Source organism: Bos grunniens, chromosome 23 (assembly GCF_055505025.1).
Source record: "Bos grunniens cultivar Pamir isolate PY7600 chromosome 23, Bosgru_T2T1.0, whole genome shotgun sequence".
Lineage (NCBI taxonomy): Eukaryota > Metazoa > Chordata > Mammalia > Artiodactyla > Bovidae > Bos > Bos grunniens.
In genome coordinates this window covers 13699241-13719775 of record NC_141187.1, presented here as the reverse complement: position 1 = coordinate 13719775, position 20535 = coordinate 13699241, and the positions used below count along the sequence as shown (strand labels likewise).

The window sequence follows — 20535 nt, the reverse complement described above, 5'->3', positions numbered from 1 at the left end:
GGCTTCCCTAGCAGTCCTCAGGGCCAGGAGATTTTTGGACACCATTGAGTATGTTCTGAATATCTTTGTTCTTTTTCTAGGTCAGTGAATATCAGTGGGATTTGACAGAGCAGGTGTTTCTAAGTGGGGTTGTGTTTGGGGCAAAGGAAGCTGAGCTGGTGGGGCTCTAGACTCACACCCTTCCTTCAACCAGAGCACCTTAAGTATTATTGTTGTTACATATTTTAGCTCCATGTAAGTTTGTTTTTTAAAAAGTATTGATAAACTATTCTAATGTTTCATATTCTTACTTTAGGTATAAGCCATCTTTAAAGCTTTCTTTCTGAAATTCTGTAAAACCAGGATGAATGATGAATTGAGGAGTTGGGAAAAGCGGTTAAAGACCCCTGAAATTCTGTTGTTGTTTTTTTCTGTTGTGCTTTTCCCCTTGGAAATCGCCCTTCATATATCACCCTAACTCAAGAGATCAAAGGCAGAAAGTGATTGGTTTGTTTGGTTAGGTGTGACAAGAGAAGGGAAAGGATATGGTGGGTATAAGCCAGGGAGCATGTGGAGCACGCCTCCTTACCCCCAACCCTAACTCCCCTCCACACCCTTACTCATGTTCCTGACTGACATCCAGTGTGGCTGAGTTGGGGCAGATGGGGCTGGCCCCACAGCATTTACTGTCTTGGTCAGAAGATACCCTTATACTTATTTAACGCATGATCTAACAGTATCAGGCTGAATTCTTATTCCCACCACAGGAACACCACCTTTCAGCCTCTGTTACTGTAACAAATGTTGCCTACATTTTTTTTGGGTATGACCAGACACATTATTGTTACCCAGGAATCCTCTTGTGTGGAAATGAAGAAAATCAATTTCATTTCCCCAAAGAGGAAGTAAAGTGTCTCAGGTCTGGCAGTTGCTCTTTTATCAGAGGGGTTTTGAATGTATTAAAATGAGAAGGACAAGAAATTGAGTGAAGATTCTGTGTCTCAGAACTGCCTAGGGATACTTTGAGAGTGACGGAGGTGCCCCGAAGTGGAGAACGGGATTGAGTCTGCATCAACTCACATTATTATGGTTGTATCAGGTTAAAAAATAAGCAGTGTAACAACCAGAATGTCTGATATGGTCCAAAGACTGTGTTTGTATTTAATTTGAAACCCTAGAAACATGACTTCCAGGACGAATTGTTGTGCCTGTGATACCAGCTATGACAAAGGCCACGTGCTTTACTCACCTGAAAACTCCTGCCTTGTGGAGGGAGACATGTGCCCTCAGTCATGATCTGCGGCTTTTAGAGAATGTAATTCTCTTGTTCACTAGTGGACATTATTTATACTCCCTTTTCCTTATTTTGTCTCTTCTGTGTGGCCTTGCCTTTGTTGTTGGTTTTGTGTGCTATAGAGCCTGGCCGTATTCGTGATGCTAATTTTTGTCCTGTTACAGCCAGCTCCCAATGCTGATAGAGAAAACCTGAGCAAAGGTGGTGTTAGAGATAGTGATAACAAGAAAAGGAGGGAGTCCTGTATGCATTTTAGTGAGAAAAATATTTTAATATTTATAACCACTTTAACTTATCATATATTTTAAAATATTTATTTATTTATTCATTTGGCTGTGCCGAGTCTTGGTTGCGGCATGTGGGATCTTCAGTTGCAGCATGTGGGATCCAAGTCCCTGAGCAGGGATCAAACCTGGGCCCCCTGCATTGGGAATGCAGCGTCTTAGCCGGTGAGCTACCAGGGAAGTCCTCTTACTTATCATATTACTAGATTCGGTCATAAGCTCTGCCTTTTGTGATAGTTTGGAATTTTGGTAGTATTTTAAAATGAACTTAGTGAGCCCCTATTGATTATCCAAAGATGCCTTGTGCTTGGTGTTTCTTATCTTCACAATCATTTATTGACTACCTAAGCAATGTTCTAAATACACTTCTTGCAGAGACTTTACTGGGCACATATACATTCTTTATTTCTTTAGCAGGTAAGGGTTCAGTTTGCATTATGTTAGTTAATTTGCACATTTGTATGTCACCTTTGTTCTTCAGCGTCCTTTACATGTTTGTCTTATTTCTGATACCAAATTATAAGCTCTTGGGAGTAAGGAGTATGGATTCTAATCTTTTAGTATTCTTGTATGGTATTCAGGCTATGTAGATATGCAGTAGGTACTCTTGTATGCTGTAGGTACTCTGTAAATGCTAGCACGAGTTTAGGGTCAAGGCACTGACCAGGTAACGACAAGAGATTAATTCAGTATTAATATGTATATATTTTCATTGGTGTTTTTTACCCATGTCTTTGTTAAAGTGTATATCTGTGCTGGAAAACTATGGATTGATAAACGCTGTGACAGCAGTGTAAGAAAGTGGTCTGCTCTTTCTTTCTGGTCCCTTTTCAGGAATGCATGGTTGGGTTAAGTGGACTGCTCAATGTAGCCAAAAGCTTAGACTAAGCACAGCCCCCCTAGCCCCCAGCTGGAGATGAAGAAAAGTGACTTGTCAGTTCTCGTACAGTTTTCCATATAGTTCAGTTCAGTTCAGTCACTGAGTTGTGTCTGCCTCTTTGTGACCCCATGGACTGCAGCACTCCAGACCTCCCTGTCTGTCACCAACCCTCAGAGCTTGCTCAAACTCACGTCCATCGAGTCGGTGATGCCATCCAACCATCTCATCCTCTGTCATCCCCTTCTCCTTCTGCCTTTCAATCTTGCCCAGCATCAGGGTCTTTTCAAATGATTCAGGTCTTTGCATCAGGTGGCCAAAGTATTGGAATTTCAGCTTCAACATCAGTCCTTCCAATGAACACTCAGGACTGGTCTCCTTTAGGATGAACAGGTTGGATCTTCTTGCAGTCCAAGGGACTCTCAAGAGTCTTCTCCAACACCACAGTTCAAAAGCATTAATTCTTTGGCACTCAGCCTTCTTTATAGTCCAACTCTCACATCCATACATGACTACTGGAAAAACCATAGCCTTGACTAGACAGACCTTTGTTGGCAAAGTAATGTCTCTGGTTTTTAATATGCTGTCTAGGTTTGTCATAGCTTTTCTTCCTAGGAGCAAGTATATTTTAATTTCATGGCTGCAGTCACCATCTGCATTGATTTTGGAGCCCCAAAAAAGTCAGTCACTGTTTCCATTGTTTCCCCATCTATTTCCCATGAAGTGATGGGGCCAGATGCCATGATCTTAGTTTTCTGAATGTTGAATTTTAAGCCAACTTTTTCACTCTCCTCTTTCATTTTCATCAAGAGGCTCTTTAGTTCCTCTTCACTTTCTGCCATAAGGGTGGTGGTATCATCTGCCTGTCTGAGGTTATTGATAGTTTTCCCGGCAATCTTGATTCTATCTTGTGCTTCATCCAGCCCAGCATTTTGCATGATGTACTCTGCATATAAGTTAAAAAAGCAGGGTGACAATATACAGCCTTGACGTACTCCTTTACCAATTTGGAACCAGTCCATTGTTCCCTGTCCGGTTCTAACTGTTGCTTCTTCACCTGCATACAGATTTCTCAGGAGGCAGGTAAGGTGGTCTGATATTCCCATCTCTTTAAGAATTTTCCACAGTTTGTTGTGATCCACACGGTCAAAAGCTTTGGCATAGTCAATAAAGCAGAAGTAGATGTTTTTCTGGAATTCTCTTGCTTTTTCTATGATCCAGCAGATGTTGCCAATTTGGTGTCTGGCTCCTCTGCCTTTTCTAAATCCAGCTTGAACATCTGGAAGTTCTCGGTTCACGTACTATCATTACTTTGCTAGCATGTGAGATGAGTGCAATTGTGCGGTAGTTTGAGCATTCGTTGGCTCTGCCGTTCTTTGGGATTGAAATGAAAACTGACCTTTTGCAGTCCTGTGGCCACTGCTGAGTTTTCCAAATTTGCTGGCATATTGAGTGCAGCACTGTAACAGCATCATCTTTTAGGATTTGAACCAGCTCAGCTGGAATTCCATCACCTCCACTAGCTTTGTTCACAGTGATGCTTCCTAAGGCCCACTTGACCGCTCACTCCAGGATGTCTGGTTCTAGGTGAGTGATCACACCATCGTGGTTATCTGGGTCAGGAAGGTCTTTTTTATACAGTTCTTCTGTGTACTTTTGCCACCTCTTCTTAATATTTTCTGCTTCTGTTAGGTCCATACCGTTTCTGTCTTTTATTGTGCCCACCTTTGCATGCAATTTTACCTGATATCTCTAATTTTCTTGAAGAGATCTCTAGTCTTTTCCATTCTATTGTTTTCCTCTGTTTCTTTGCACTGATCGCTGAGGAAGGCTTTCTTATCTCTCCTTGCTATTCACTGGAACTCTCCATTCAGATGGATATATCTTTCTTTTTCTCCTTTGCCTTTTGCTTCTCTTCTTTTCTCAGCTATTTGTAAGGCCTCCTCAGACAACCATTTTGCCTTTTTGCATTTTTTTTTTCTTGGAGATGGTTATGATCACACCCTCCTGTACCGTGTTATGAACCTCCGTCCATAGTTCTTCAGGCACTGTGTCTTATCTGTTTTATATGGTACTCAGAACCATCTTCTATCTTATCAGCTTTGTCTTTTTCAGGAAAAGACAATTTCTGCCATACCCATAAATTTCCCTGCCTTCACATTGTCTTCTTGGCTTTCTAGGAAACTCTTCAAGCCCTTGCTTAGAGTTTTTAAATGGTGGAGCCTGGAACCGAACAAAAAACACTAGTAAAAAGTGGAAATACTGAGTGCCCTGGAGATGCTTTAAAATTTTTTTTCTGGCTATTTCTCAACATGGTGCTAGTATGTTGGCAGCTGTGTAATGTTGCTGAAATATGAGAAGACTTGAAAACATGGATGTGAATGTGTGTAGCGGTAGCCTGCATATGGCTGGTAGCTAGAATTACTAGAGCCATCTTGGTGTAAAACCTGAGAGTTGAAGGAGAAGAATAGTTGGCTTGAAAGCCAAGTTCTTAACAATTTACCTGTTGAGAGAGGACAGGAAAGAATGGGTGGCAGATAGGTTTCCTGCTGGAGCTGATAAGAGAAGTGAAAGGAGAATGCAGAGGAGCCAGAAAGGGTATTGAACAGGGTGCAACCTGACAGTTCAGAACATGACACAGGAGGGTTGAACTCAGTTAACACTAAACTGGGCTTCTTTCTTCCTTTCCTTTTGTTTTTAATTATCAAAATGGAAATGTCATTTTATGACATTTTAATTATTAAATTGTAATATAGTGTTAGTTGCTCAGTTGTGTCTGATTCTTTGCAACCCCATTGACTGTAGCCCACCAGGCTCCTCGACCATGGAATTCTTCAGGCAAGAATACTGGAGTGGGTAGCCGTTCCCTTCTCTTTGACCTTCCCGACCCAGGGATCGAACCTGCATCTCTTGCAGGTGGATTCTTTACTGTCTGAGCCACTGGAGAAGCCCAAATTATAGTATAGTATACATTTCAAATACTGATAAAGCCTGCCCTCTGGTAAGGCTGTACTCAGTTTCTACCAATAGCACATAGAAATGCCCCTTCTCTGAACCCTCACCAATGCAGGCATTGTCAACATTTGCCAATGTGATTTAAGATTTGTAAAAAAATTGCCTTATTTTAATTTGGATTACCTTTCTTATCAGTAAAGTAGGATATCTTATAGTACTTGACATTGATTATTTCTCATTTATAAGAAGCCTGTTTTTGTCTTCTGTATATTTTTCTTCCAGTGTGATTATCTTTTTGTTTTTGGCTTGTGAGAACTTTATGTTGATATATGCATCTTGATATATATGTATAATATAATGTATATGTGTGGTATATATATTTATACTTATTTGTATATGTATGTTTTATATGATTATACTTTGGCTATCATGTATGGCACCCCACTCCAGTACTCTTGCCTGGAGAGTCCCATGGATGGAGGAGCCTGGTGGGCTGCAGTCCATGGGGTCGCTAGAGTCGAACACGACTGAGCGACTTCGCTTTCACTTTTCACTTTCATGCATTGGAGAAGGAAATGGCAACCCACTCCAGTGTTCTTGCCTGGAGAATCTCAGGGATGGGGGAGCCTGGTGGCTGCCGTCTATGGGGTCACACAGAGTCGGACACGACTGAAGTGACTTAGCATAGCATCATGTATTGTATATTTTATTATTTTTTACTATTTTATTAGTACTTTTTATCACATGGAATTTTATGTTTAAAAAAAGTAATCAAATCTGTCCCATCTTTTTTATGGTTTCTGGTAATCTGATATTATGTTTAGAAGGGTGTTCCTCACTCCGGCATTAGAATGTTATATTTTTAGAAGTTTTTCTACTTGTTATTTTTATCCTTATATCTAAATATTTAGTCCAGCCAGAATATTTTTCATGTGTATTTTCAGATAGGGAAAGTCAGCTGACTAAGACCATTTATTCAATAATTGTTCTTACCTCACTGGTATGAACATCCATATTTGTCATGCGCTAAATTCTAACATATACTCTACTCTGTTCATTGATTTCTTTGACTGCTAATGAAAGTGTTTTAATCATTGTGGTTTTCCCTTCCTTCCTTTTTCTTCTTCTCTTAGAACTAGAGATAATAATGTGCCAAATGTGTCATGGAAAAAAGGGTGTTGCAGAGCATCTGCTGGCCTTGTCTCTTAGTCTCACTGGTCACAGTAGAGGTCACAAATGATGAAAAACATCTCACTAGAGTGGTTCTGCTTTCACATACAAGAAGACATTTAGGTGTGTTTCACCAGCTAAAAAAATAGATTTTTCTTTATTTATTCTTCTGTATATTCAACCATTACTTACTCATTTCACAAATAACCTCCTACTTTGGGCTATGCATTGTATTAGGAACTGAGGCCATAACACTGAAGAAGACTGCCAAGGTTTCTACTCTCATACAATTTGGGAGGAACAGATATATACTGTAAGAAAACATCTGGTAATTTTAAGTGTTGTTAAAATGGTACTGTGATGGTGACCAGGGTCGAGGAAGTGAGTGGTTATTTAAAATAGGAGATCGTTGAAAGCCCGAGAGGGGAGCTGGGTGTTTCAAGCAGAGATTTAAGAGGATGATATTCTCTGGTCTTTGTTGTAGATATTTGGGCTTTCTTTGGTGTACACTGAATGTTATTCAGGAGTAACCGGTCTACTGTAGGAGGCCTCATTAGATGAATACTAAAACTGTGCTGCTTCTTGGTTTAGGGCACTTTAATCTCTTTTATTGCTACCATACATTCCGAGTCCCCTCTCATCCCTGCCATCATTAGATGCAGCGTAATTTTTTCTACCCATTTTCATTAGATTATAGTACCTAACAGTGCTATAGATCTACAAGACATAAAACAAATTAGAAAATAAACATTGCTATTTATGGAAGCATCCTTTCCCTACCATACTAGCATTGTACAAAAGCATGTGCGTCTTCCATTTTTTCTCTTTTGTTCTCCCCCAACCTCATACCTGGCCACTGATGTATTTATTTACTTTTAAAGGCAGACACATTTACATTAATCAGTGGTTCTCATCAGGATGCTTTATAATCATACCTAGAATTATGCTGAGCCTTTATTTATATGATTCATGTCTTCAGAATTCAAGAAATGCCTTATCCAGATGTAAAGGAAGAAGGAACAGTTTTAGTTTTTACAAGTAATCGTTTTAGTTCATACTTTAATAATACTTTAGTTTGAATTGTACCTCCACCTACAACTTTGATATCATAGTTGGACTAACACAGAGTGACCTGTAAGCAGAGGAATGTTCTAAGAGCGCAAAGCAGAATGTAGCCACATGGTGTCACTAAATCATAACAGTTTTACTTGGGGCTGAAGAGAGATTAAAATTGCTTTTTAAAAAAACCATATTTAAATATAAATTGTTCTGAAGTCTGTGATTTGTGAAATAACATGTGAAGCTATTTGTACTGTTTAAGTCTTTCTACTCATGTGGAGCATTAATTATGCCTGAAGTCCGCAGAGGTACGTTCAGGTGCTAGCCAGCCCTTGACTTGTCATCTGCCAAGTATAGCAGATATGTGGGCTTCTGTAGTACAGCTATTCAGTTTCATACAAATAAGTTCTTTTTTTATCTTCCTTTCAAATTTTGAAATAAATAGAAGAATAACTCAAAGGAAATAGATCCATTAAATATTTATAAGGAATCAGGGAGCACAAGAAAGGAGGAGTGAAGAAAAGAGAGAGAGGGTTACAGGACCTCAGAGGAGAGACAGGAGGAGAACAGTCTAACATTTATTGTGTGTCTGTTGTGGGCCAGACACATACTGCTCCTTTATATGATTCTCGTGATAGCTCGAGGAGAGGAACACCACTAACTACCTTAATTATACAAATTTGGAAACTGAGCCTCAAAAGAAGGTGCAGGTCTGTTGGATTACTGTTAGCATCACAGTCCAACATTACCTCTGAACTGAGGTGAAGAAGTGGCCCTGCTTAAGGGTAGGGGGAGACATGGAGCCCTGGACAAGCTCCTGCTGCCTCTTTGGCAGGAGCAGTGTCCGGGAGTGCTGGAATAGAGGGCCTGGGGTGGCCACACTCTGCTCATGCCGGCCATAGTCCCCGTCGTGACAAGGGTACTGAGGAGGAGGAGGAGGCAGAACAATTTCCTCTTTTAAAATGCCCCAAAGGGAGTGTGGCAATCCTTTATGTGTGTTTTGTCAGTTTTTCAATAGACCTTTGAATTTTCCTGCCCCTTGGTTCTCCATGAGATGATTTTAGGCTTTATTATTATGGAGTGCAGCTGACGTTCTTAACTCTTGATTTGTTTTGCTTCAGCTGTGTTTAGAAACAAGTTTTGTATATTACAGAATTTCTCTTCACAAGATCTTTTTACATCTTGAATTGCTTCTTTTTTAGTTGATGAATTTTATGTTATTTTCACTTAGGATCCTCTTATTAGGCCAAAAATATTTTCCACTGTGTTTTGTATTCAGTAAGACCTTTGAGACATGGCTATTTGTGCTTAAGTTTTTCAATTGAATCTAGGCTTTTTGTTTTTGTTTTATTTAGTTTAAAGGATAATAACATGTTGAGCTGCTTTTGTGTATAGTGGAGGAGTTGAAACATGAGAAAATAGAACAGGAAAATACAAAATTTTCCTTTGAATTTTATCTTATAATTTTAGAGTATATATTAGCATCTTTTGATAAGTGTGAGATGATGTTAATAACACCAATGACCTGTCATTACTGCCGCAAACAGCCATTGTCTGTTTTTTATTCTGGAAGGGCAAGAACTATATTTGGTAGTAGTACAGTTGCTTCCCAAGCAATTTCAGGATTAAGTTCAGATAGTACCTCCCTAGTTGATCATTAAACATCTTTTTTTCCCCTTGTTTTCCCTCTGCTTGTTGTACTGTGCTTAGTCGCTCAGTTGTGTCTGACTCTCTGCGACCCCATGGACTATAACAGCCCGCCAGGCTCCTCTGTCCATGGGGATTCTCCAGGCAAGAGTACTCGAGTGGGTTGCCATGCCCTCTTCCAGGGGATCATCCCAACCCAGGGATTGAACTCAGGTCTTCCACATTGCAGGTGGATTCTTTACCATGTGAGCCATTCTCAAGGGAAGTCATTCTCTTTCCTTAATTATACTCTGTTACTTATAGGACTTACTCATCAGACATTCATCCAAGGAACAGATATTTATTGAATGCCTGTTGTATTGCAGGCACTTAGTTTAGGTTCCAGCATAAAAGGATGAACAGGACACAGTTGCTGCTCTCACAAACTTCATGATATAATAAGAATGACAACTTTCTAACGATGGATAAAGTAAAATGTCATTGGTACAATAATAGGTGTGTGTGTGTGTGTATATATATATGTTATTCTAGGACATAGTCATGGGAGGTCCTACAGAAGAGAGAATATGGACAAAGGGATCAAGAGATTGAGCAGGAAAAAGTATGGGAGAAAGGATGCTCTTTGTTCTTTTGCCAAAGGCAGAGTCTGCAGTGGACTTGGTCAAATCTAAACTCTTCACCCATAGCTCTGCATCACAGGGCCCTTCTGCTTCTCTTGCTGCTTTTTGGTTCTTAGTATAAATTCCGATTTTGGTCTCACCAGTCAAAATCATCTATTTAATGGGAGTTCCTTGGCAGTCCAGTGGTTTGGACTCTGAACTTTCACTGTTGAGGGCCTGGGCTCAGTCCTTGGTTGGGGAACTAAGATCCCACAAGTCATGCAGTAAGGCCAAAAAAAAAAATTATGAATGTGCCATCTCCTTATGTGAATGTGCCATCTGCTTCTGCCTTCTACCTGTGTCCCTAAGCTCAGAGACCATACATGACTGACACTTCTCTTCTCATGTGACCCTGTATAACTGTTTCAGGTATCTGGGACTTTCATTTAGTTTTGTTTTGTTTTTAATTTCTTTCAACAATACTAGAAGATTCCCTATGAAGAACCATAAACTAGATTAATTTTCACAAAGAATATTCAGAGAATAGTAAAAATTCCCAAGAAGTAAAGGAAAAAGAATCCTCTTTTGGAGCCAGGATTTGAGTCAGTGTGTCTTTTGCTTAGAAAAATAAGGCACTTTTGTAGGTACTTTGTGTTGGGTATATGCTGTCTATAAGGAAATTGACCGAGTATACCAGTTCTCCAATTCGAGATCTCCTTTTGGAATATACTGGCTTTGGCCAGAAAGTTCGTTTGTTTGTAAAAACCTGAACAAACCTTTTGGCCAGCCCAGTATTTTGGCACTGTACTTTCCCCGCACTTATTTATGGGACTTAGGAAATCCTGAATCAGGAACGCAGGTATTGAACTGTTGCGCATGGGACTGGGGTTCTGTCAAGGAGAAAACAAGGAAGGAATAGAAGACAAAGTCATCTGGGACTTTAAGTCTCCTTTATATGAGCCAGGTGCCTCCTGCATAGGAAACAGAGGCAAAGGGGAGCTATAGAAATGAGAGCTGCTGCTGCTGCTAAGTCGCTTCAGTCGTGTCCGACTCTGTGCAACCCCAGAGACGGCAGCCCACCAGGCTCCCCCATCCCTGGGATTCTCCAGGCAAGAACACTGGAGTGGGTTGCCATTTCCTTCTCCAATGCATGAAAGTGAAAAGTCAAAGTGAAGTCGCTCAGTCGTGTCCGACTCTTAGCGACCCCATGGACTGCAGCCTACCAGGCTTCTCTGTCGGGATTTTCCAGGCAAGAGTACTGGAGTGGGGTGCCATTGCCTTCTCCGAGAAATGAGAGCAGAACCCCAGTAATTAATGGAAATGGTGGGGAAAGTGGTTCTAGGACCTCCATCCCAGTGTCTGGAGTGAATGAGGAAATAATGAACTTTCACTCACCTTTCTTTTTGAAGTTCAAGAAGAAGGAAGGACTGCTAGGCCTTAGAGGTTAAAAACAAACAAACATGGACATGGGCTTATTTGTGAGTTACATAGTCGTTTTCCAATCCTATTTACTTTGGAAATGTTAATCTAAAGAAGATACTGGTTAAGTAGTTAATAATTCTCTCAGTGGAGAATTAGCCCTATATATATTTAAATTTTACTCCACATTGCCTAGCATTGATTGCTCTGACCTTTCATAACATTTATAGCTTGAGTCACCCAATTTTGCCATTAATTACATAGTAGATCTTATATGCCCCTCTAATTTTTTTTTTTATGGTTCCTGGACCTCACTGTATATTCCTTTGGTAGTGTTTCCTTATCAGATATCTTGTTGAATCTCTTTAGCCCTCTAACATCCCTGAATTTAGGTGGGTGGAAAATAGTCATTTTTTTTCTGGAGAAATCCTTTTAACATTTTTTCCCCAGTATTAGAAGGAGATACTAGGAAATGAAAATATTTTATTCTTTTTGCAGAAAATATGCTTAAAGAGAACTGTATGTACATGTCCCATGGTTAATAAAATCATCAGAGCTTTTTCAGTCGTCATCATAAATGGTACAGGTTCTCTGGATCAGGGTGCTTTCTGTGGATACAAGGTTAGCTCAAGGGACACTGGACCAGAAGTGAAACCAGATTGCTTGTCGGCTGCCAGAAATTCTGGGCAGAGTGCCAGACTTGGTTCACCTTTAAAAATTCATCTCCCAGTATGAAAATAGAGGGCTTGATCCCTGCAAGGAATAGTGGTAGCATGAATACTTGGACTTCCTTTGGCCCAAAGTACTTTCATTGATGCTAGGAAAGGTGGGGGGACTGATTGGTGTGGACCAGCAGCTTTGACCTCATTTAAGAGCTGCAATATTTTCTCTAGCAGCCTTACTTCATTATGTTTCAAATTATAATTTCATAAGTTAATAATTGTACTTCCAAATAATGTGGGTCATATATACACATTGAATGTGTTCTGCCTGATAGGAAGCTGTAGGTTTAACTTCTAATAGTCATAGAAATTCTATGCACATTATGAAGCTATTAGGATGTAACAGCTGTTTTAGTTCATTTCACCCTGCAAAAGAAATGTGATGCAGGCTAAAATGATCAGTAATTATGTATTTTGAAAGCTAAACCTCCAGTTACAGAAAGAGCTAATTTACACATTAGATACTGATAAAACTACAGTAAGCTATGAGTTTCAAAGTTAGTGTTATCTCCTGCCTAGGACTATGAAAGAGAATCTGTACCCAAAGACAGTTTTTTCCTCTTTGAAATGCTCTTTTACATTGCCTATTGTAATTTTGAAGTTGCAAATCAACTGTAATGAAGAACTGCTTGATATCTTTCTAAAGAAAAAAATTAGAGGAATGTTAGAGGGAGTAGGATTTAGAAGGATTTCATTTTATTTCTGTTGATCAGGGCCTACCATCTGCCTTCCATTTAATGTTGTAGAAGCATGCATGCGTTTCCCAGTTCTGAACAGATGATGTGCATGATTTGTTGAGATATATGTGTATTCTGGATGTGTGTGTGTATATATACCTACAGTGCTTAAAATCACACTTGAAGTGTAAAACAGATAATGAGTCTCCATTTTGGGCTAATTTGCATATTCATCTCTTATACACAAAACAAAAGTCTACAGTGATACTGATTTTCTTTTCTACTTTAGAATCAGCACTAACCAGCTGTCAACAAATATTTTGATTAAACAGTCTTCTTTATTGGGGAATTTTGGGGCACATTCTTTATATAAACACATTGTTTTCTTTGATATCAAGGGACTTATTTTCAGTATGATTCATAGATGCATCACACTGGTAAGCTGTCATGCACAAAAATATATTTTTCTCTGTAAACTTCCTTTTTACCATTGATTTCTCTAGGGCAAAAATATGGCTCAGAACAGAATATTCTACCTCAGGATATTTGCCTGTAATAAAGGTGGTAAATAAATGTATAGGCCTGCTTTAAGTAAACTGAAAAATTTAAAGTAAAAGCTTCACAAACTGGACTTTTCCAGGAGATTCCTAAAGATAACTTAATAGTTCCTGTTATACATCTAAGATGTGATTGGACTACAGAAATTTTGTTTGTATTTTGACATGTATTCTAGTCTTTCTTCTGTGTGTAACCATACATAAATGTTATTTATAAAAATGGTATCATGTAGCACATATTATTTTGAAACCTTGCACATATGTATATTCATTGTGGCTATTGTTCCATGTCCAGAGAAGGCAGTGGCACCCACTGCAGTATTCTTGCCTGGAAAATCCCATGGACGGAGGAGCCTGGTAGGCTGCAGTCCATGGGGTCGCTAAGAGTCGGACACGACTGAGCGACTTCACTTTGACTTTTCACTTCCATGCATTGGAGAAGGAAATGGCAACCCACTCCAGTGTTCTTGCCTGGAGAATCCCAAGGACGGGGGAGCCTGGTGGGCTGCCGTCTCTGGGGTCGTACAGAGTCGGACACGACTGAAGTGACTTAGCATAGCATAGTATTGTCCCATGTCAGGACATAAATATCTGCTTTATTCTTTTTAACAATAGCACAGTATTCTAAAAATACTATTGTTTACCTAAGTAGTACACTATTGAGGGACTGTAAAAATTTTTTTGGTTTTACTATTATAGAATAATATAGTCTCTGCATGCATATTTGATTATGTCTTCACATAAGCAGAGTCAGAAGATATTACCATCTTAAAATATGACACATACTGTTAAATGCCATACAAAGCATTATACAAGTTTATTTTGACCGGTAGTTTGATAATACCTATTTCCCTACATCTTTGTCAACAACGAGTATTATTATTTTAAAGTTTTTTTAATCAAACTGACAAGTAAATGATAGTCTCACATTTATTTTATGGTGCAGATTTTTGATGATTTATAAAATTAAACAACTGTGCATCTGTTTGACAAGTATACATATTTTCATAGAAAAGATGAGATTTGAGTTGATCTGAAAGTGAAGTCGCTCAGTCGTGTCTGACTCTTTGCGACTCCATGGACTGTCACCTACCAGGCTCCTCAGGCAACAGTCCCTGGAGTTTTTCAGGCATGAGTACTGGAATGGGTTGCCATTTTGTTCTCCAGGGGATCTTCCCGACCCAGGGATTGAACCTGGGTCTCCCGCATTGCAGGCAGACGCTTTACCATCTGAGCCACAGGGAAGCCTGAAAGGATGAGTTTTATTAATTTTTTTCCTCTGGCTGCAGTGAGCAGGGTCTACTGTTTTTTGTGATGCACGGGCTTCTCATTGTGGTGGCGTCTCTTGTTGCCGAGCACAGGCTCCAGGCATGCAGGCTCAGTAGTTGTGGAGCATGGGCTTACTTGCTCTGAGGCATGTGGAATCTTCCTGGACCAGGGATTGAGTCTATGTCCCTGCATTGGCAGGTGGATTCTTAAACACTCTGCCACCAAGAAAGTCCCATGAGTTGAGTTTTGATTGGGTACTTTTAGAGGATTTTTCTCATGACATCATCTGGGAAAGTGATTCTCAGTCAGGGGTGATTTTTGTTCCTCAGAGGAACAAAAATTTGGTGATGTCTGGAGACATTTTTCTGGAAGAAAAATGGAAATAGTGACAGAAACAGTTCTTGGGCTCCACAATCACTGCAGATGGTGAGGACAGTCATGAAATTAAAAAGACACTTGCTCCTTGGAAGAAAAGCTATGACCAACCTAGACAGCATATTAAATAAAAAGCAGAGACATCACTTTGCCAACAAAGATCTGTCTAGTCAAAGCTATGGTTTTTCCAGTGGTCATGTATGGTTGTGAGAGTTGGACCGTAAAGAAAGCTGAGCACTGAAGAACTGATGCTTTTGAACTGTGGTGTTGCAGAAGACTCTTGAGAGTCCCTTGGACTGCAAGGAGATCCATCCAGTCCATCTTAAAGAAAATCAGTCCTGAGTATTCATTGGTAGGACTGATGCTGAAGCTGAAGCTCCAATACTTTGGCCACCTGATGCAAAGAACTGACTCATTGGAAAAGACCCTGATGCTGGGCAAGATTGAAGGCAGGAGGAGAAGGGGACAACAGAGGATGAGATGGTTGGATGACGTCACTGACTCAATGGACATGAGTTGGGGCAAGCTCTGAGGGTTCATGATGGACAGGGAAGCCTGGCGGGCTACATGCAGTCTATGGGCTCACAAAGAGTTGGACACAACTGAGCGACTGAGCTGACTGACTGTCCAGTATTCTTGCCTGGAAAATCCTGTGGACAGAGGAACCTGGCAGACTCCAGTTCATAGGGTCTCAAAGAATTGGACGTTACTGAGCTGCTGCTGGCATTGATAGCCTGTCAGGGTCCTCTGTCCATGGTATTCTTCAGGCAAGAATACTGGAGTGTGTTGTCATTCCCCTCCCCAAGGGATCTTCCCAACCCAGGGATCAAACCTGGGTTTCCTGCATTGCAGGCAGATTCTTTACCATCTGAACCACCAGAGAAGCCCAGGATAAAGTCAAGGATGCTGCTAAACATCAGCCTCCTACAGCAAAGAGTTATCCAGCTGAAAATGTCAGTAGTGCCAAGGGTGAGAAACCCTGATTTAAGAGAAGGATGTAGTAATTTTATATGTGAAGAGGGCTTGAATTAGGTTGTTTTTGGTTAAAATGGAGAAAAAGAATCCCTGTGAAAGACACTTAAAAGGAAAAACAGTCAAATTGATGCCTGATTGGATACAGAGAGGGAAAATAAGAAATTGAGTCACAAAGTTTAGAAGCTAGATGGCTGGGATGTGGGATGGCATTAGTGGAGAGAAGTTGTGAGAGAGCCAGTTTGAACTAGTTACAGAATTGTTACTTAAGAAGTAAATGGTGACACTCTGCTATTTCATCTACTTTGCTTTCATATAGTGAGATTTTTATTTTACACTTGGTGCCAGGATTGTTTTGGATTTTTGAATTAAAAAATCACTAACTAGTACCAAACATTTCGTTGCAAACAATTTCTTCTTTCTGGAATGTGCTTCTTTCATCTGTCCTACTATTTTGTCCTTTTCTAAAGTGCTATTTCCTCCAGGAAATCTTCTTTGATCTCTCCAAATGAAATAAAAATACTTTTTCTTTATTTATTCAAAAAATACTTACCAAGTGCCTTCTATGTGCTAGGTAGGCAATGTGCTAGGTACTGGAACTGCAGTGGAAAGCTTTAAGCACATGTCCTCTTCCCTTATGGAGTTTAAAGCATAATAGGAGAGTCAGATATTAAAATAATTACAAGTAAAGGAAGAACCATAGGTTATAATATTAAAAAATGCAAAGAAGGAAAAATACAAGTGAGCATTAGTGCCAAAGCATAATAATACAGTTTCAACTGGATAGCCAGGGAAGATCTTTTAGGGAGGTGATGTTTAAGTAAAGACCAGAGCGATGACTAGGAATTAATCAGATAAAGGCTAGAGGGGGATGAGAGAAAAGTAATTGGAGCAGAGACAAATAGAAAACCATTGAGGAGAGAAATACCTTGGTCTGAATAAGGATATGAAAAGAAGTTCGTATGGCTGAAGAGCAGTGGTGAGATAGAGGGGAAGGTGGGTAATGACCAGATTGTTTAGGCCTGGAGGACCTTATTAAAGAGGTTGATCTCTGGGTTAAGGTGGATGGTACTAAAGGCAGGGAGATGAGTAGGAGGACTTTGTTATAGTTCAGGAGGTAAGGTGGTTACTTGTATAAGGATGGTGCCAGGAGAATTAGAGGAGTGGATGAATTTAAGATATGTTCTTCAGCTTGTGAGACTTCCAAGGAGTGATGTATAGATGCAGGCTTGGAACTAAAAAGGAGGTCTGGATTGGAAATAGAGACATGAGAGTTGTTTTAGAGGATGGTATTTGAAGTTGCGGGTGGAGTTGCTTACATTCAAATGAGATAGAATGTAGTTGTATGAAGAAGAAGAAAAGAGGACCTCGAACTGAGTTCAAGGTGCTCTTGAATTTGATCAAGTAGAAGTCAACAAAGTAAATGGGGAAGGAGCAGCCAGAAAGAGAAGGACAAGCAGGAAAGTGTGGCTTCAAGAAGGAGGGGACAGGTCAGTAATGCCAGATGTTGCTGCAAGACCAAGTGGATGAGGAATGGAAAGTATTGATTGGCCTTGGCAGCATGGAGTGCACTGTTTACCTTAGAGATAGCAGTTTTACTGACATAGTATGATGCAGTAGGGGCAGAAACCAGATTAGAATTGTAATTTATAGTAAAATTGAAAATGCATATATGCGTTCTAGCAGCAATCATCTTTTTGGTAAAATTTATTCAGAGGAAGGGTGTACATAAGGACACTTAGTGCAGAGTTGTCTGTAAATTTTAAAAGTTGTAAACTACTAAAATGTCCATCAAAAGGGGAGTTCAGTAAAATTAGAAATTAAAATCCTTCTATGAATTATCCTAGAAGGATTTCCATAAAAATTGTTAGATGAAAACGTGATTCAGATAATGCTTTTTTTTTTGTCAGTAAACTACCGTATATACATAGATATGTAAATATATAAATGTTTATATGAATTTGTATGAGTATAAAGAATGGTATGGAAGGATGCACATCAAACTTTAATATTGATTATTCAGGAAAATGAAGTTGGAGTAAGGAAAGTAGAAAGATACTATTCAATTTTTATTTATTTTTTGTTATACTTGCTGTAACGCCATTTTTTTAAAATTAAAAAGAGGATTGAGGATTGAACTTTAAAGAAGAACTCCAGGACATGAGGAAATGGAGAAAGAATATTGAGTAACTTAAGAAACTTTGCTGGGAAGGTATATAAAGATACAGGATGGTGTGTTTTTAAGAATGAGAGGTGCTAAAGCTTGTTTAAATGTTGAGTAAAAGGATCCAGGAGAGAGAAATTGAAGAGGCAGAGAAGAAGATGGTCTATGAAATGGGACACCTTAATTACGTGTGATGGGAGGAAAGAAAAAAGACTAATCTGGTTTCATACTGTGAGTGCTAGTGCGGTGGCTTCTGTTTTCTTTAGGATGAATGGAACAGAGTCTGAGAGTGAGAGGGAAGTTGGGAGTCTGAATAGAGTGGAGAAAAGTGGGAACTAGGTGTTTCAGCAGTGGTAGAGTAAGCTTTATAGGGAAATAGTGTGTCATGCGAGGTCTGCTTGACTGCTTATTTGAGATTGGGCAGCATGATTCCATCTGCCTTGTTGTGTGGTTTTCTCTGGTCCAGTTCAGTTTCTTAGGTTCAGAGAAGTAAGTAGTCGAGAAGTAGGTGGGAGTTTGGCTAGTCCAGTGCATTGGAAGATGGGAGGGGCGGCAGGAAAGTGGAGAGGATTTGCAAAGACCTAAAAGAATAGTCTACAGGTAATTACCCCTGGGACACTAGTTATAATTGCCCACATCCAGGTACCGTTTTCTGTTTTTGTCTTATGTTGACTGCACTGCCTTGACCACCACTGCCTGGTGGGCTGTAGTTTGTAGGGTCGAAGAGAGCCGGATGTGACTGAACATGTGAGTGGGCACATACCCATGCACGTGCATGCACGCGCGCACACACACTACCCCTCTTTTGCCGTGACGTTAACTGTGAACAAGATGTAGCTATTTTCTAGTTTTCTTATGTCTCTTGAAAACAGATCCTGGGGCTTATCTTTAAATATAAAACTTATGTAAACCTGTGTGTGTGCCCAGAATCTGGAAAGAAAGCAAACTAAGAAAAAGCAGTAGGTTTAATTGAAGCTGAGAATGTGACCCAGATGGTTCCTGTTGCCAATGCCCACATCATACCTAGAAAGATGGTGTGTTTTTTTTGCAAACTTTTCTATAGATTGGTCAATTGAGAGATTATTTTGAACCTTGTCATTGGACAGTACTCTTTATTTGACTGTTATCTCATTGGTTTTTATCAGTTTGTTATTTATGTTGTCATTTTAGAGAAGACATGATCAGTAGATGTGACATCTTAGGAACAGATCTCAGGAATGTGTTTTATGGCTATCATAACAAAAGAATCCCCTGCAGAATCTGAGTCTGAAGGACTCTGACTTACATATTGATCTTTGGAGGTTTGTAGTTTTTTTTTTCAAATACAAATTGTAGATGTCTTCTTTTTAAAATTACCTCATCTGAGAAGTGTTGGCGATCAGATGGCTGCCTTCTGAGTACTGAGTGCTTTTACATAAAATTTTTTATGTCCTTAAACAACTTAAAGAAAAAATTAAATTCTTAAAACATCTCTTGGAGATAGGTTTGATTATTCTCATTTTACAGAGCCTCAGAAAGGTTAAAACGTGCTTTTCCAAAGATCTCAAAACCAGAAAGGCCTAGAATTCTAGCTAGATATGTCTAGCTTTAAAAAGTTATATCATATCATATAATGTCACTGAGAAAGAACTCATTCATGTATCTAAATAACGTCTTCCCTCTTACTTTGTAAGGCTTAGCAAATATGTGCTTGGGGCTGGAACCTCACTGTTTCTGAGAAGCCTTATTTATCATACTGCCTTTATCAAGTGTTTCTGACAAAGTCCACATGATGATACCCTAACCTTGTCTTTGTAGACAGCTAGAGCCTCGTCAGAGACTTTTTGGAGGCTATATACTGTCATGCTGTCAAATGCCTGGAAAAAGAAGGGAAGTTATTGTTTATTAGCTTAGATATGGTTTACAGCACAGATAATACCCACAGTTTTCCACACACTTTTAAATATTTCATTTGGTCTTATTTGGAAGCTAAGCATTTATTGCCCAGCTATTGTATTTCACAAATGAGGAAAGTGAGACTTGGATAGCGTAATGAACTTATAATTACACAACATCTGGGATTGAAGTCCAAGTCTGTTTGACTCTAAAGTTTTGTGCTTTTTTTAAAACACACAGTGCTGTATTTTCCATCTCTGCTTATCATCTTGTGGCATTATCTTTATTTTTTTGTGAGGTTTCAAAGATATTTAAAAATTGTTTTATTCTGGACTTCAGGATTCTGAAGTAATAGCTCTTACTGAAGGGTGATAAAAATACATACACATACACTTTATAGGATAAGGAAAATATTCATATGTTACATATTTTTTAATCTTATAAAAACACTTAGTACCCTCAGTACATCTAGATTCTGGCAGCTGCCAGATATACATTTGGATGCTTAAATTGATAAGTCAAGATTTTAATTTTGCTGCTATGGTTAGTGAATGGTGTCAGATTAAACATATTTCCAGAGAGTGAGATGCATCCTGGTATCATTTTATACAGTCTGTTTATGCTGTGAATACAGGGTATGC

General features: G+C 39.4%; 1 protein-coding gene across 28 annotated transcripts in view; it reads left to right on the top strand.

The window, feature by feature from the left end:
* The window catches only part of BTBD9 (BTB domain containing 9), a 415967-nt gene that overhangs the window by 57215 nt on the left and 338217 nt on the right, over window positions 1-20535 (top strand). The window contains exon 7 of one of the 28 annotated variants that reach the window (XM_086371541.1): window positions 1158-1397. The exons of 25 other annotated variants lie outside the window; for them this stretch is intronic. In XM_086371541.1, coding sequence (XP_086227667.1) covers window positions 1158-1275 — 118 coding nt within the window. In that variant the 3' untranslated portion in view covers window positions 1276-1397. Of the gene's footprint in view, window positions 1-295; window positions 342-984; window positions 1010-1157; window positions 1398-20535 lie in introns of those variants that run through there. 2 more of the 28 variants (XM_086371546.1, XM_086371544.1) reach the window with 2 other exon arrangements.